General features: G+C 47.3%; 2 protein-coding genes across 4 annotated transcripts; both read right to left on the reverse strand.

Moving 5' to 3' along the window:
* Positions 1–844: 844 nt before the first annotated feature.
* LSM10 (LSM10, U7 small nuclear RNA associated) lies at positions 845–1,973 on the reverse strand. Of its 2 annotated transcripts, none has more exons than XM_074562925.1 (2): positions 1,912–1,973; positions 845–1,362 (listed from the first exon to the last, which is right to left on the reverse strand). In XM_074562925.1, the coding sequence occupies exon 2, from the start codon at positions 1,353–1,355 to the stop codon at positions 984–986; it is 372 nt and encodes a 123-aa protein (XP_074419026.1). In that variant the 5' UTR covers positions 1,356–1,362; positions 1,912–1,973; the 3' UTR covers positions 845–983. The 2 variants fall into 2 exon arrangements, with proteins under 2 accessions (XP_074419026.1, XP_074419028.1); XM_074562927.1 differs by having other exon boundaries at positions 1,857–1,915.
* OSCP1 (organic solute carrier partner 1) lies at positions 1,955–13,606 on the reverse strand. Of its 2 annotated transcripts, XM_074562924.1 has the most exons (11): positions 13,244–13,606; positions 11,446–11,475; positions 7,633–7,787; positions 6,758–6,925; positions 6,059–6,139; positions 5,364–5,467; positions 4,854–4,982; positions 4,239–4,308; positions 3,319–3,458; positions 2,562–2,625; positions 1,955–2,178 (listed from the first exon to the last, which is right to left on the reverse strand). In XM_074562924.1, the coding sequence occupies exons 1-11, from the start codon at positions 13,353–13,355 to the stop codon at positions 2,062–2,064; spliced, it is 1,170 nt and encodes a 389-aa protein (XP_074419025.1). In that variant the 5' UTR covers positions 13,356–13,606; the 3' UTR covers positions 1,955–2,061. The 2 variants fall into 2 exon arrangements, with proteins under 2 accessions (XP_074419025.1, XP_074419024.1); XM_074562923.1 differs by lacking the exon at positions 11,446–11,475 and having other exon boundaries at positions 13,244–13,458.
* Positions 13,607–13,921: the final 315 nt, after the last annotated feature.

Below are 13,921 nucleotides of genomic sequence, written 5' to 3' on the forward strand. Positions count from 1 at the left end.
GCAGCACCCGGGCCCGGGGTCGGCTCCGGAGCAGGAGGCTGGCCCCTGGCAGGAGGTCCCTGGCCTCCCCACTAAAGCCCAGCCGCCTCCCTGGCTTTCCTGCGGCTGGCGCTGTCCCCGGCCCGTGGAGGACGCGTGGCCCCCGTTCAGAGCAGTTTCTTACACCCGAGCTCTTAAACACCCTCCCGTCTCCCTGAGTCACAGCGAAGCCCGGTGCTGCCACCACCCCAGCGCAGGACCTGGGCCCAGAGCGGGGCCCACTAGGGGAGAGGCGCCCAGCTCCGCCTCAGGAGGCCCATGGCAGCAGGTGACAAAGGGAGCCCTGTGGAAAGCAGATGAAGTCAGCTGTTGGCTGCGCGGTGCTCACGGCAGAGGTGCAGCAGGCCGAGGAAGCGCCGCAGAGCTTTGGGGATGGGTGACGGTGGAGCGGGGACGCGGAGGAGCCGGCAGCAGCAGCAGCGTTCCCCATGTCTCAGGAGAAGCACCTTTGCACTTCTCCAGGCAGACAGTGCTGCCCCTTCCCCTCCAAGCTCAGCCCCGCTCCACTCGGGACAGACGTTCCTCTCACCCTCTTCCCATTAAACGCTTTCAGCCCAGCAGGAAGCCAAGAGAACAGACCACCAGCCCCCTCCCAGTGCAGGACCAGCGTCTCCGGCTCCTGTGGGCAGTGATGCTGGCAGCAGCAGGACTCCAGATCTGTGAGCAGGGGAAGGCAAAGCTGCAGGACGGCTGTGGCTGAGCAACAACCACAGAATCCAGCTTTGGCCAAAAGGGCTTTGTTTGACCACCAGAGAAGGGACACGAGTAGCTGCCAACAGAACAGGAAATGAGCTGAGATCACAGACCCTTCTAAGTGGGGTTATTAATTAAAAAAAAAAATAGTAACCCTGCTCCCCCACAGGCACCAGCCAGGGGAGCAGCAGAGCCCCGGGCCGAGGTGCGGAGGTGGCTGGCAGTCCGGTGGAAGGGGCAAGTCCGGGGTCTCACTTGTGCTTGGCGCGAGGGAACTCCTTCCTGCCCTTGTCGCGGCCCCCGAAGTAGCGGACCCTGTGGATGGCCTGCAGCTGCTGCTCGATGGTGGTCCTGATGTCCACCTCGTCAGGGATGTGGACGTAGCGGACGTTCCTGCCGGTCACAAAGAGCTCATCCAGGCAGGACACCGTGCCCTGCCTGTCCGTGAAGGTCACCTCGGCCAGCCGCACGTTCATGAAGGCGTCCACGTTAGTGACGCGCCCCGTGGCTGTGCTCTCATCACGGAGGTCCACCGTGGTGACGTGGCCGCGCAGACCCTGCAGCAGGATGACCAGGCTGTTCTCGGCGATGGTGCGCTCCTTGACAGAGTGGCTGACCTCCATCGCGCGGCTGTGGCGAGGAAGAGGGAGATGGCGGGGAAGCGGGAGATGCCGTGCTGCACCCCAGCGGGGCACCCACCTCCACACTGCCGGGAGACCCACCCTCCTCTCCTTGCACGCTCGTATACACGCACACTACCCCTCTCCCAAGTCACTCCATGTGACCCCCCTTGCACAGCGCGGTCCTCGCTCCCTGCCCCCCTTGCACGCTCACTGAACACGGCCCCTCTCCCACGGGTCACTCGTGTTCTCCACGTGCCCCCCTTGCACGCACATACAGACTGTCCTCCCTCCCTTGCACACTCACCCCTACGCTGCCCCCCATCCCCTTGCGCTCTGCACGCCCCTGTGCCCGCTGCCTCCTCCCCTGGCACACTCACCCCCTGTCCCCTCCCCCTGCACACGCACACGCCACCTCCTCCCCTCGCACCGCTCCTCCCCGTGCACACGCACTCCACCGCCCCCCTCCCTCGCACGGTGCCGCTCCCCGCCTTGCACGCTCACCCGCCGCTTCCCCCCCTCGCACCCTCAGGCCCTGCCTCCCCCCTCGCACACTCACCCGCTCCCCCCCGCACACCCGCCGCGCTCCCCGGCGGCAGGAAGGGGCGGCCCCGCCTGCGCACTGCGCCCGCCCCCCGGCCCCAGCCCCGGCCCCGGCCCCGTGCGGTCGCCGCTCGCAGCCGGGCTGTGCGCAGGTCTTTAATGTCGCTCAGAGCCCGTCCATCAGCGCCAGCAGGTCCTCGCCCTTCCCGGAGCTGGCCGGGCGCGGCTCCGCCACCTCCAGTTCCCCCAGGATGCGGGAGAGCTCCGCCCGCCGCCCCGGCTCCTGCGGGAGAGACACCGCCTCAGCCCGCCGGCAGCGGGCACCGGCACCCGAACCGCTACTGGGCTGTACTGGGACGTACCCAACTGCCTGCTGATGCCCTTGAGCCCCTTTAAAAAGGGCTGCTGGCGTCAGGCTGTCACCGCGAGCAGGCAAACGACCCAGTTCTAGCTAAAAACTTGCTATAATATTTGTCAGGTTTCAAGTTCTCTTATTAAATAGTCACCAAATCCACAGGCTTGGCAGGAAATACTGCCATTACTTATTCATGAGCTTAACTGAAGTGGGAAAAAAATGTATTTTTTAAGTAACTAATCTGGGTGAAACTCGGCTCTAGGCAAGGTAGGAATGATGGGGATCAAAGATCTGAAACGCGCTGTACGTACCTGCGTGGCTTCTATGTTGATAACCTTGTAAGATAACTCCTCTGGTCTAGTCAATGCAGCGTGTCTTGATTAAAAACATGGAAAGAGTGCTTAATCTCATGAAGACATACAAGTAAATCATAAAAATCAGATTTCCTGAGGCTCCCATCGGCATTATTCCTACTAGGCAGATTAATGTACCGGCCCCAGTTTGGAGACTTTTCCCTGTCTTAGATTTTTTACACCAAGTGTAGAACAGTGGCAATATCTCTGCAGTTGAGATTAAAAGTAGGTAAAAACATTCTGCAGAAAATACGTAACAAAAAGTCTCCCTTGTGCTCCCTGCCAGGAGAGGGCTAAGTTTCAAGCCCGTCAGGCTCATCAGCTCCATCAGTTATATTCCTATCTCTGAAATATGTAGATGTATTTGGGGCAGAGGACAGTGAAAAGGGCTGAAGGGATGTCTCTGTTACACGGGACAGAACTAAGCACAGATGGTCACCTGCTGCTGACCGCCAGTGTCACTTGGAGGGAATGCAAGGCTGACCATCGAAGGAGACACCAGCAGGGAAATGGCTCGCCTTGCCGCCAGCCTGAATAAAAAGGTCAAGCCAGGGAAAGGGCTCCTCTTTGTTCCTGTAGGGACCATCCGGACCAGAATAATACAATGCTAAACCCCCTGCTGTTCTGTTCCTAAAGCTGTTCTGGGCCAGCGTTAGTCTCCAGGGCTGTCCGCATGGCACTACATCACAGACCCCAAAGAAGGACTCGAGCATACTCTTCCTCCTCGTCGGTTGTGAACAAATTCAATCGAAATCCCGTCTCACTGCCACCAGGTGTCTTGACCTCCAGGCCTCCCAGCAGCCTGGCCAAAAAGTCCATTTCTTCTTTAGCGAGAGGGTTAGGGACTGTGTTCTCCTGCAGCAAACAGCAATGGGTTCATTGGTCAGGTTACCAGAGGTGAGGACTGTAATAATTTCTGTGTTTTCTGTTATTACATAAATGTTCTTCAGAGTGATATAAATACATTTCTGTATTGTTAACGGTACAGATTGTGCAGATAACTAGTAATTATCAGCTACACTTTAAAATGGTTGCTTGAATTTATAGACCCAGGACAAGATAATTTTCCAGCTAAATTAAACAGCTGAGAAATCTGTAACACCAGCTTTCTGTTTTCTGAAGAGATTAAAATAGGAAGCAAGAACACCATTGCATAAGCTTGTGTGTAAGATTCTTTAGGAAAACATGCCCTTCCCCAGCTCAAAAGGGACTGTGGAGGATTGGATGGGGCTCTGAGAAGAACAACAGAACAGGTTCCCCTGAAGTTATCCATACCTGTAGACAAAAAGATGGTTATTGTTTCCCTGAGAAAGGAAATGAATGAAGGGGAAGACAGCACAGCTGTGTAGTCAATGATTTGGAGATGACGGATGGGGGTGTTTCATTCAGTGACCCCATCTACTAAGACAAGGGAAGCAGAATCATAGCATGGTTCGGGTTGGAAGGAACCATAAAGATCATCTAGTTCCAACCCCCCTGCCCTGGGCAGGGACACCTCCCACTAGAATGTAAAGTCTGGTAGATGTGGTGAAACTGCTCAAAGGAAACACTCCCACCATGCGTGACCGGCTGCAGCACTCGCTGACACAGACTAGTTAGCCAGTTAACCAGGGACAGGAGCAGACCAACACTGACCTTCGCATGGGATGCCAAGTTTTTGGATGATCCTGACATGTGTGTCTCTACTGGCCGGCTGACGCTGTACCTAGAGGGAAAAACAGAGAGGAAGAGCAACCTGTTACTCGTACGGGATACAGGGACTGGAGGAAGCAGCACAGTATCTATGATTTTATTATATCTTTCTGAAGACTGTAAATAACTGAAATGAGAAGTTACAGTTCAGTTTTATGGAGTATTGAAGCATTAAAATGTGTGAGCCACAAAGCTGTAAGAACAAATGCTGCTCTCTTATTCTTTGAATGGAAAATTACAGTAAGACAAACATGAAGAAAAGAAAGGATTTCTTGAATGCAGCCAAAATTAAATTACATTTCACATAATATGCAGCACCAGATGAGAACACTCTTTACTCAGCTCTACTTTAGACATAAATCAAACTTTTGCTCTTTTCCACAGCTCTTTATGCACATCTGTCCACATGCATTCTGTTTCAGGACATCACTTTGTAAAAAAGTCAGGCTGAGAATAGCGAAAGAGGCAAAAATATACAAGGCTGAAGATGTGCTCCTGAACCAATCCAAAGCCATCAACATTTACTTCATGTTTCTATGTAGGACAAAAATTACTTACATATTTGTTCCAAGTTTGAGGACTCTGTCTCCATAAAGATCAAAAGATCCTTCCCTTTGTGGAGTAACATAATTTCCATCAGTGGTGAACTCCGTTCTTTTAACTTCATCTCCATTGTGATTAAACACCCTTAAAAACAAGTCATTATCGAAACATATTTAGTAGTTTTATTGCTGGTTTTCAGCACCAATTTCCTGTGCTTACTGCACAAGAAAATGGGGAATAAAACCCTATTCTCTATATTGGTAAATGCCTGTTTTATAGGATAAATTACTAATAGCTAATTTGCTAGAAGAGAGAATGCCGGAAATGGCTTAGTATTTCATTGCCGGGTGACTTAGTTCCAAATCCTGCCCTTTAAATAGCACTCACCAGAGGCTCAGCTATCTGCGCAACATGAACGACAGTCTAAGCTCGAGTCCTATCAGACCTCTGGGACTGACTGCTCCTCCGCGAGCAGCCACACACGCAAGGCACTGCCACCGGTACCAGCAGCGCTTCGGAACCCACCTGATGAGCCCTGGAACTTCTGTACCCCAAGGAACAGGGCCCGATATTGGCAGCACAAAGCGACCATTAGAGTTCTGCACCTTATCCTTCAGAAAGATAGAAACCTGCAAAAGAATATTCCACCTTTGAGAAAATCTATTGCATATCTTCTGATCCGAATGCTTTGAAGTCTGACCTTGCAGCCTTCCTGACTAGACTGGGTAGGTTTCCTAGAGATTTTGATGTATACATAGAAACGATGATACAGGCCAAAGCCAGTAATGTAGAATTGTGGTCCAGAGGATAGGCACGCTGATCTAACATTAAAAAACCCCAATAAAATATATAAAATATGCACTGTTTTTGCACTCGAGTATGATCAATTTATTTGGAGACTATTAAGCCCCATGATTTCAAGCTCAGGTTCTGAGTTTCGTATCATGTTTCTACTAAAAGGAAAAACATATTTATCACCTAGCAAATCTCTACTAGTAGAGATTCCTTTTTTCATAACATGTTAGAATTACTGAGTATTATTGTAGTAGATGTGCTCAATTTGTGAAATTTTGAAGACTGAAATTACAAGCACATTGAGATGGCTGAAAAGCATAAGTAACAAAACCAAACCCACAGTGTGATTATTATAACAAGATACCTTCATATTCTAGCCACAAACTCCCTTTCATTCTTACTGACTAGCTGTATTGGGCTCTTACCCTTATGTGCATGTCCTGAAAAAAAATGAGGAGTGTTTGCCTGATGAGCTGAAATTCACCAGCAGAGAGACAGCTGTATGTCTGGAAAAGAAAAAGCATCAGGTAAAGCTTTGCAGGTGTACCACGTCCAACCCAGGTAAAGGTGGAAATAAGTACAGCAGAATACTGCTGGCCAAAAATGGTACGTGTGTGGCAGAGGTGTCAGGAATTATATAAGGGGGGCTGCTGGTCATTATCAGTAATTATTCTCCATGACTAAGAATCTGATTTAATTTCTGCTGAAGTCAGTGGAGACTGATCAAGCTGAATAAGCAATGTATTGATTTAAACCGGGCCAGCAGAAAACACTTGACTTGTAGGCATCTCCCCCTCCAGAAGCCCTCTGGAAACATTTCATGACTTCCCAGAACTTTTAACGCTTTCTGAAACCAGTTCCCTTTGACTGCGACACTCATGTTCTTTGTCCAAAGAATTACAGCAGTTACATGAGCAAAAGTTGCTAACTGGGATGCCAATTTGTTTCCCTCGGGTTAAAAAGAAGAAAGGTTATTTGGTAGGTTCTCTGACGTTGAGAACTTCTCAACCTCCACACTTGATATGGCACTTACTGAGGTAGTATTCAGTCTCCAAGATTAGCTTGAAAGAGAAAAATAATACTGAAACCACAGTGTGTCCCGCCATTTCTCTAAGGAGTCTTACTTCAATCAGCTGTCGGAAAGTCTCATCCACCTGGTTCAGAATGCCCGGGGAATCGCATATGAAATCCTTGATGGTGTCCAGGTGATTGAACGTGACCAGCAGAATGTCTTTGGGCCGAGGGCACAGCAGCACTTGGTATTTGAAAGCCATAGTCATAAGGTCATACAGCTGCAAAGTAACACGGGGAAAATTTGGTTCCGCCACAACAGAGAGAGCAACATGGCTCAGGTAACTTCACACTACTGGAGAAAGGGATTTAGACACTTAGGCCAGCACCTGCCTATGGTAAGAAGAACCATTTTAGCTCTGTTTCCTAAGAAAATAAGACCTCTGCAATCACATCGCCGGCCCCCCTGCTGGTCTCTCTAACTGCCTTTAAAACTACTGCCAATGTCAACACCACCAACACCCGCGTAGAGGTCTCTCAGGTAATCCAGTTCCTGCGATTTCTTTCAAAATTGTCTGCTGGAAATACTGTTTGCAGGCAAAAATTCTAACACCTGCAACTGCAAAACAGTGAGCATCAATACAGAAATATCTATATTTATACACACTTAATTATATGTATATAATTTTAATATATGTAAAAAAATCTGATAAACTTAAAGAATGCCTACTGAACGTCTTAAAACCAAGCATTTAGCTTTTAAAGCAGAAATACTTAGTCCTGAAGTATCTGTTACTACTATGGATTTCCCCAAAGCTTCCTTGTCTGAGAACCATTTTACAAAGAAAGCAAGTGGAAAGAGGGCTGTTACAAAATGCTTCAAAATTACAGTGACGTAAAGCCACGTGCTAATTATTGCAATCAGAAACTTGTGAATGGCAACACAGAAGTGCAGCATAGTCAGGACTGGGCAGGTGGTCTTCTTTACCTTGTCCATGCTCGCCTGGTTCAGCCTCATGATTGAAGCATGCGCTAGCCGGTCGTACACCGTTCGCAGAGCTTTCTTGGAGTAGAGTTCCTGTGGTTTAAACAGCTCTTCCATAAATTTTTTATTGAACATGGTTGTGATGATGTCATTCATAACTGCAAAGACAAACAGTCTCTGTTTTTTGCTTCAGAAACAGCACATTCATCTGATTCATCCCACACTGAGAACTCGGACACTGAGAGCTGCGAGGATCGACATGAATGCTTACCTGTGAAAACTAGGAACAGAGCCACAAAAGATAAAAGGAGGAGGAATGTCATTTCTTAGCGTCAACATTTTTCTCAACCCCACATTGGTCTAAGCGAGCAGCGTGATTCCTGCTGACTGTCCCCAGGGGCAGAAACACTACCTGAGCTGCAGACAACAAACCCTGTTTTCCAGTGGGAATAAGACTGGTTTTGTTGCCTTACTTTTACAGCAACGGTTAGCACTTTCCCCTTTTAAAATAATTTTTTTATAGGCTACTCCGGCATGTATTATCTATAAAAGCTACAGTTCTGCTTCCCAAGAAGACTGTTTTGCATGACTCTAGATTTTTGCAAACTGTAGGTAGCTGACTCTGCCTGTTCTCTCTTTAGCACTATTTGGCGCTATTGGTCAATTTTTCCTTCTAAACAGAAGCTCCTGACTGATTCAAGGCTCTTTGAAGTATTTGTGTTAAACGGATTAACGCTTGACAAGTATTTAAGGAAGCATTTATAACACTGGCATCTATGTCAGGCCACCCAGGGCTCTTACAAAAGTGCAGACCTCTACACTTCCTTCTGCATGCTTCATAAACGTTCCATGGAATTGTTATGTGACTTACTCAAGAGTAGGTAGAGATCAGGAGTGCTGAGTATAAGGACCGTGCTCTGGTTATCAAGCTTTTAATGCACAGAAGATAGAAGACATTTTGCAGTGATTCAAGGAGATACAATACCTTAGCTTTTGTGCTGTATCTGATACTTTTATCGTATACCTGATACATTCCACAGAGTTATCATAAATAAGCATTTATTTCTCTATCAAAAAATGTTAAATAAAAAATTCAATTCATACATTACTGTACAAGCATGAATTTTCCTAAGCAGATGACCGTTACCGAAGCTCATGCTGCCAGCTGATTCTTATGGATTAGAAAAATCTCAGCGGAAGTGATAAAAAAAAAAAAAAAAGAAAAAGTGAACATACTAAACATACTCATAGCAGTAGTTATCAGCTATTTGAAGCCCTGCTATAATTATTCATTGGTGGGTTTTCACAACTGTGGTACTGAAGATACACAAACCGCCAAAAAAAAAATTAATGTCCCAGTCACTTCATCTTTTCTTAGGGGCTTAACTCTCTGGGGAACACGGCTAGGTACGCTGTGGGTGCTGGGAACCAGGACACGGATAGGTGTTTTCCTGTGGGCAAGTGCCTTCTGAGGCGATGCTCTCTCCCTACTTAAACCTGATCTTTACAGGTCTTCTCCTGCACTGGCGTACGCCACTGGTGACACACACATCTGAGCAGCCATTGCACTCCACCCAGTGGGGCTCACTGGTTCCTGTTTTAAGCACCCAAACGATACAGACAGGTCTCAGCTCAGTTTCTGAGCAGCATGGACTACAAATACACCTAATTACAAATGGGAAATAAATCCCTCCCCTTTCTCCCTTCTTTTCAAACAAACTGTCCATAAAACAATCCCTACTTGCAGTCTCAGGCAAAAATCCTCACTTTTTTTCAGTGGAGAAACCCCAATATATTAGTATTAGTATATGTTAGTATATATTTCATTACGCAAGCAATCAGTTAGGACAAAAATAAGAACTTTTGCCTTATACTGCGATCAAGAAAAATATTTTTTTAAGTTGCTTGCATATGTTGTCCACACAAAGGCTTCTCCTCTGTCTTCGGAGAGTCACTAATAACCAAAACTGTGAGGAGATGGACAACGTCCCAGTACGCTGACAGTGGCTGGTAGATATTCACAATGGAATCAGAAGATCTGTGTTAAACCAAACACCAAGCCTTACATAAATTATCTTCTGAAATTAAAACCTCTTCTATTGGCTATAAAAAGAACTGAGAAAGACATAAAAAAAATAATGTTAAAGGGCAAATCTCACATGGTATGTTTGATAATGACACAGCAAAGAGATCTCAGAGCACAGGTAGTCCCTAGGGAGGTGTTTACACCATTCTAACAATGGCAAATAATAGAGAAAGGAGCTCACGGAAAATGGCACGCGAAGCAACATAGCATAAAAGCAATTTAGCAGAGAGGGGTTTCATCGACTGGGATGGGGAAAGGGAAACGAAGTATAGACAATGCGATGGACAGAAGAGAAGCTGAGGATTTACGGTGGTTTTCGCCTACACGTGCCATGTCACCGGTGACAGACACGTTCCAACATCTACTGCGCTTTCACGTAACATGGCTCGGATGCATGACATGAGACTGGAGTCTTTATGTCTGTATTATGCTCATGCTTCTTGGAGGACATTCAGGCAGCAGAGGGAATGTTACGAGTCCAAAACAGTCATACATTCTCCTTGCAATACATTTATAGTTAGCAACAAGGTCAAAGGCAGGTGAAGCCGCCTTCTCATGGCTTCATCAGCAATAGACTCAGCTAGTTACTCTATCATACCTCTTCAGAGACCACCTCAAGAGCGGTGTCCACAGGCAAACTTCTCTCTCACAAGAGAAGCTGATTGGTCAACATGGGATCTCCATCTGTGCCGCTGCCATCTAAATGTGACAAAGCGGGCTTTCATACAGCTCCTCATCATTTGGATGTAATAAAAGAGGACTACGGAATCTTTTACACTTCTGAGATATTAAATGCTGGAAACAAGCGTTCTTGGAAACAGCACATAATGGTAGCAAAAAAAAAAAAGTCAGGGCAAACTCCAGGATATCAATATTTACCTCCAGTAAATATTCAAAACCTACAAACAATGCTTATTTTGAAAAACATGAATTATAACCCCCATCTCTCTTAAAAAAGGGCTGCTCAAAAAGACACTGAAAGTTCTAGTCGTGCTCACCTAGCAAAAGACCTGAGAGAGTTGAAGAGATTTATTTCTTCATCCAGCTCCTTACCACACCCTTGCTGGAAGGTACCATTTCAAGGCAGAGGCCAGAAGGAAGCGCACACTCACACCTCAGCTGCTCCACTGAGAACCTGATGTCCCAGCTCAAACCCACCTTCAGGGATAACTTCAGTCAAGAGGAGCTTGGCTGAAGTGTGGGCACCCGCTCCTTTGTGATCGCTCTGCTGCAGGGTGGTGACCACTAGCAGAGACGGATAAGCAGCTAGGATGGAAATGCCTTAAATCTTTCCTGGAGTTCACCTGTCAAAACCCTAAGCAACGAATTAGAAAAAACTTTAGAAAAATGCAGTATACATAGTATTCCTGCATTTAAGCAGAAAACCCTCACAGTGCTCACAAAATTATATGCTTGCGTTAATACAATGCTAGAAAAATAAAATATAATTTTGGCTAGAAAGACCGCTCTGATAAAAAGTTTTGATCTATTTATAGTCTTGGTTAAATTAGCAACTTATTTTTGAAGCCATATGATTTCAAGATACTGTTTATTTTTTCTAAGAGCTATAGTTAAAGTGCATTTTAATGAACAGGTGAGTATTATTATTCATCTTTGACACTATGACTAGAAGGCTGCAGGAACAGCATACAGTGTGTTCACGTACAATGAGCCTCATGTGTGCATGTAGTGGTGTTCGTCTACTGCATGCAGCTAGAAGATTACAGTACCTCGTTTCCTGTCCACATCTGTCCATTCATCTACACGAAGCATATAAAACAAAAACATCAGTTCAAGAAGTAAGAACAATAGTTTCAAGGAGAATAAAAGAAATAAACTAAAAAAAAATAATCTAACTAATGGACTTTGTTTTTTTCTCATCAGCATTCAGCACTTAACAAGAACAAACTCTTCTGTTACTTGACATCTGTCACTTCCAATGAGCACACAAAAGACGAAACCGTGCCCTCCCCTTGGAAAAAATCTTGTTTATTCAACGGAGATAAAATTTTACCCTTGATTGAATCTTAGCACGTTTTGCATTTAGCTTGGAAAGTTTTCAGCTGTTTTTTGCACTTACAAATGAAGAATATTTGAGTGAACAGTTTTAAGCACTAACAAACACCTCGGTGTGAACAAAACCACATCTCAGTAAAACTAATGCCTGCTTTTTAAAAGATAAAACACATGTGTGGATAAACTAGCACAGATCTAATCCTCCTGCTGAGATACTCCACCAAGTATGGCTCTAAACTTTGACATCTATGGACAGTAGTAACCTTTTGTCAGCTCATTCTCTGAAGACAGGCATGAATAATTAAAAATCACATCGCTGTAGTGAAGCCTTTGCTATTGTTTAGCACTTCTTCATACCGGATAGGCAGGAGAAGGAAAAAACGTAACAACCTCTTCAACACTGGGTTAATATTGAGTTGATTTTTTATCACAAAACACTAAAGCTTCCTGAAGCACATTCCCCATCCCATGACAGAAAGCTGCAAGAATTTTTAAATGCAAAGCAGTTTTAATTTATAAGTGGTAAACAAAGAGGTGCTCAGCTGTAAGCTGTAATTTTTGTGCACGCATGTGAACACACAGGGCTCTACTTTTACAATAATTTTGACAAAATGATAGACTGAGAGGTTTTTATAAAAGGGTTTCAGGACAAGGGTTTCAGGAGCCACATTTATGTTATTTGAAGTTTTTCTTAATTGCGCATGCTGCTTCTGCATAGGCTTTACAAAATAGTTCCTGGAAACTACTTCCGATTGCAAAGCAATCTGGTCTTCCCGAAACAGCTCAGGACCTGGACTGAGATGCCTAAATCCGGAGTAATTTTGATTCCAAAAGTATATTTCTGAAGCTCCAACCTTTGAAACAAGTGCAGAAACACTGGAATATGTTTCAGTTTCTACCTTATCTGTATGCATTTCACAAATTAGCTTCAGTAAAACCTTCAGGGAGTTATTAGCACAGAAACTTTCATGGGAGCCGATTAACTCAACGAGCTTTACTTGAAATTTAAGACAAGAAAAACACACACGATTAATTTCTGTGACAGAGCTGTTAAACCGTGGCGAGGAAACTACTTGCCGAAGACTGCTTTCGACGCCAGACACTGTGATGCTCTGTCACTTTTCAAGCATCCTTCCAGTAACAGCACTGCAAGTACATTCGCGTTTATTCCTGTACTACGTTAAGAAAACCAGCCCCACAGGCGTGAGCGGCCCGTCGCTTCGGGGGGCACTGAACCCGGCCGGGCTTTGGAAAGAGCCGAGAGGGAGGGCAGGAGGAGAGGCGGCCCCGGGGGACAGGCACCGGCACCGGCAGCTGTGGCAGTGCCGCTCCTCCCGTCCCCCGGGGCCTCCCCGCCATCGCCAGCGACGTCCCGGCGCTCTGCTCGGCCCCGGCTCCGCACTCAGCCAGGGAAAGGCCGCAGGGAGAAGCCCCGCACGGAAGGGACAGGCCGCGGTACCCCGCGGCGGGCAGCCCCCGGCGCGGGCCCGGCCCCGGCCGCCCGCCGCTCACCTTTGCGGGCCTTCTCCCCGGGGATGCTCTGAGCGCGGAGGCGCTGGTCCAGGATGTAGAGCATCTCCCCGCCCAGGTTGAGGAACAGCAGCGGCAGCGTCCGCGCCGACATGGCGACCGCCGGCCCCGCCGCCACAGCCGCCAACGTTGCCGGGCAACCACGGGGCCAATCGGGAGGCGCCGTCTTGGCCGGTCGGGGCTCGCGCGCGCAAGCTCCGCCCCTGTGCGTGCGCGGCCCCTCACAGGGGTGTGGATCCCAAACAGCCTCTGGGTCAGGGCTGGTGCTGAGCGAACCGAAAGAAGCGGTAAGAAAACGGTTGAACTGAAGTAATTTTGATAAATAAGGAAGGGCTCGGCGCAGCCCGGGGGCTGGCGGGATAACCGTGCGTACCGCGGCCGAGGGCAACACAGGGAAGTCTTACCGAAAGCCATAGAAAAGGGGACACCATAATCATATTGGTAATTCTTGAGAAACCATTGGTGGCGGGTTTGGTGTAACACACACAGTCGCCAAGTCCGGGAGGGATGGAGGGATGATTGCCAGAGAATGAATATAAAGGTGTAAGTCCACCGGGAAGTTACAGACTTGATTATTAACTCCATTTCTGCAGCTGCAGAGCTCCCCATCCACCTGTGTTTTCCTGTGAGAAGGAATGGCGCTTTGAGCCGCTGTCAGGG

Source organism: Larus michahellis, chromosome 19 (genome assembly GCF_964199755.1).
Source record: "Larus michahellis chromosome 19, bLarMic1.1, whole genome shotgun sequence".
NCBI classification, from domain to species: Eukaryota; Metazoa; Chordata; class Aves; order Charadriiformes; family Laridae; genus Larus; species Larus michahellis.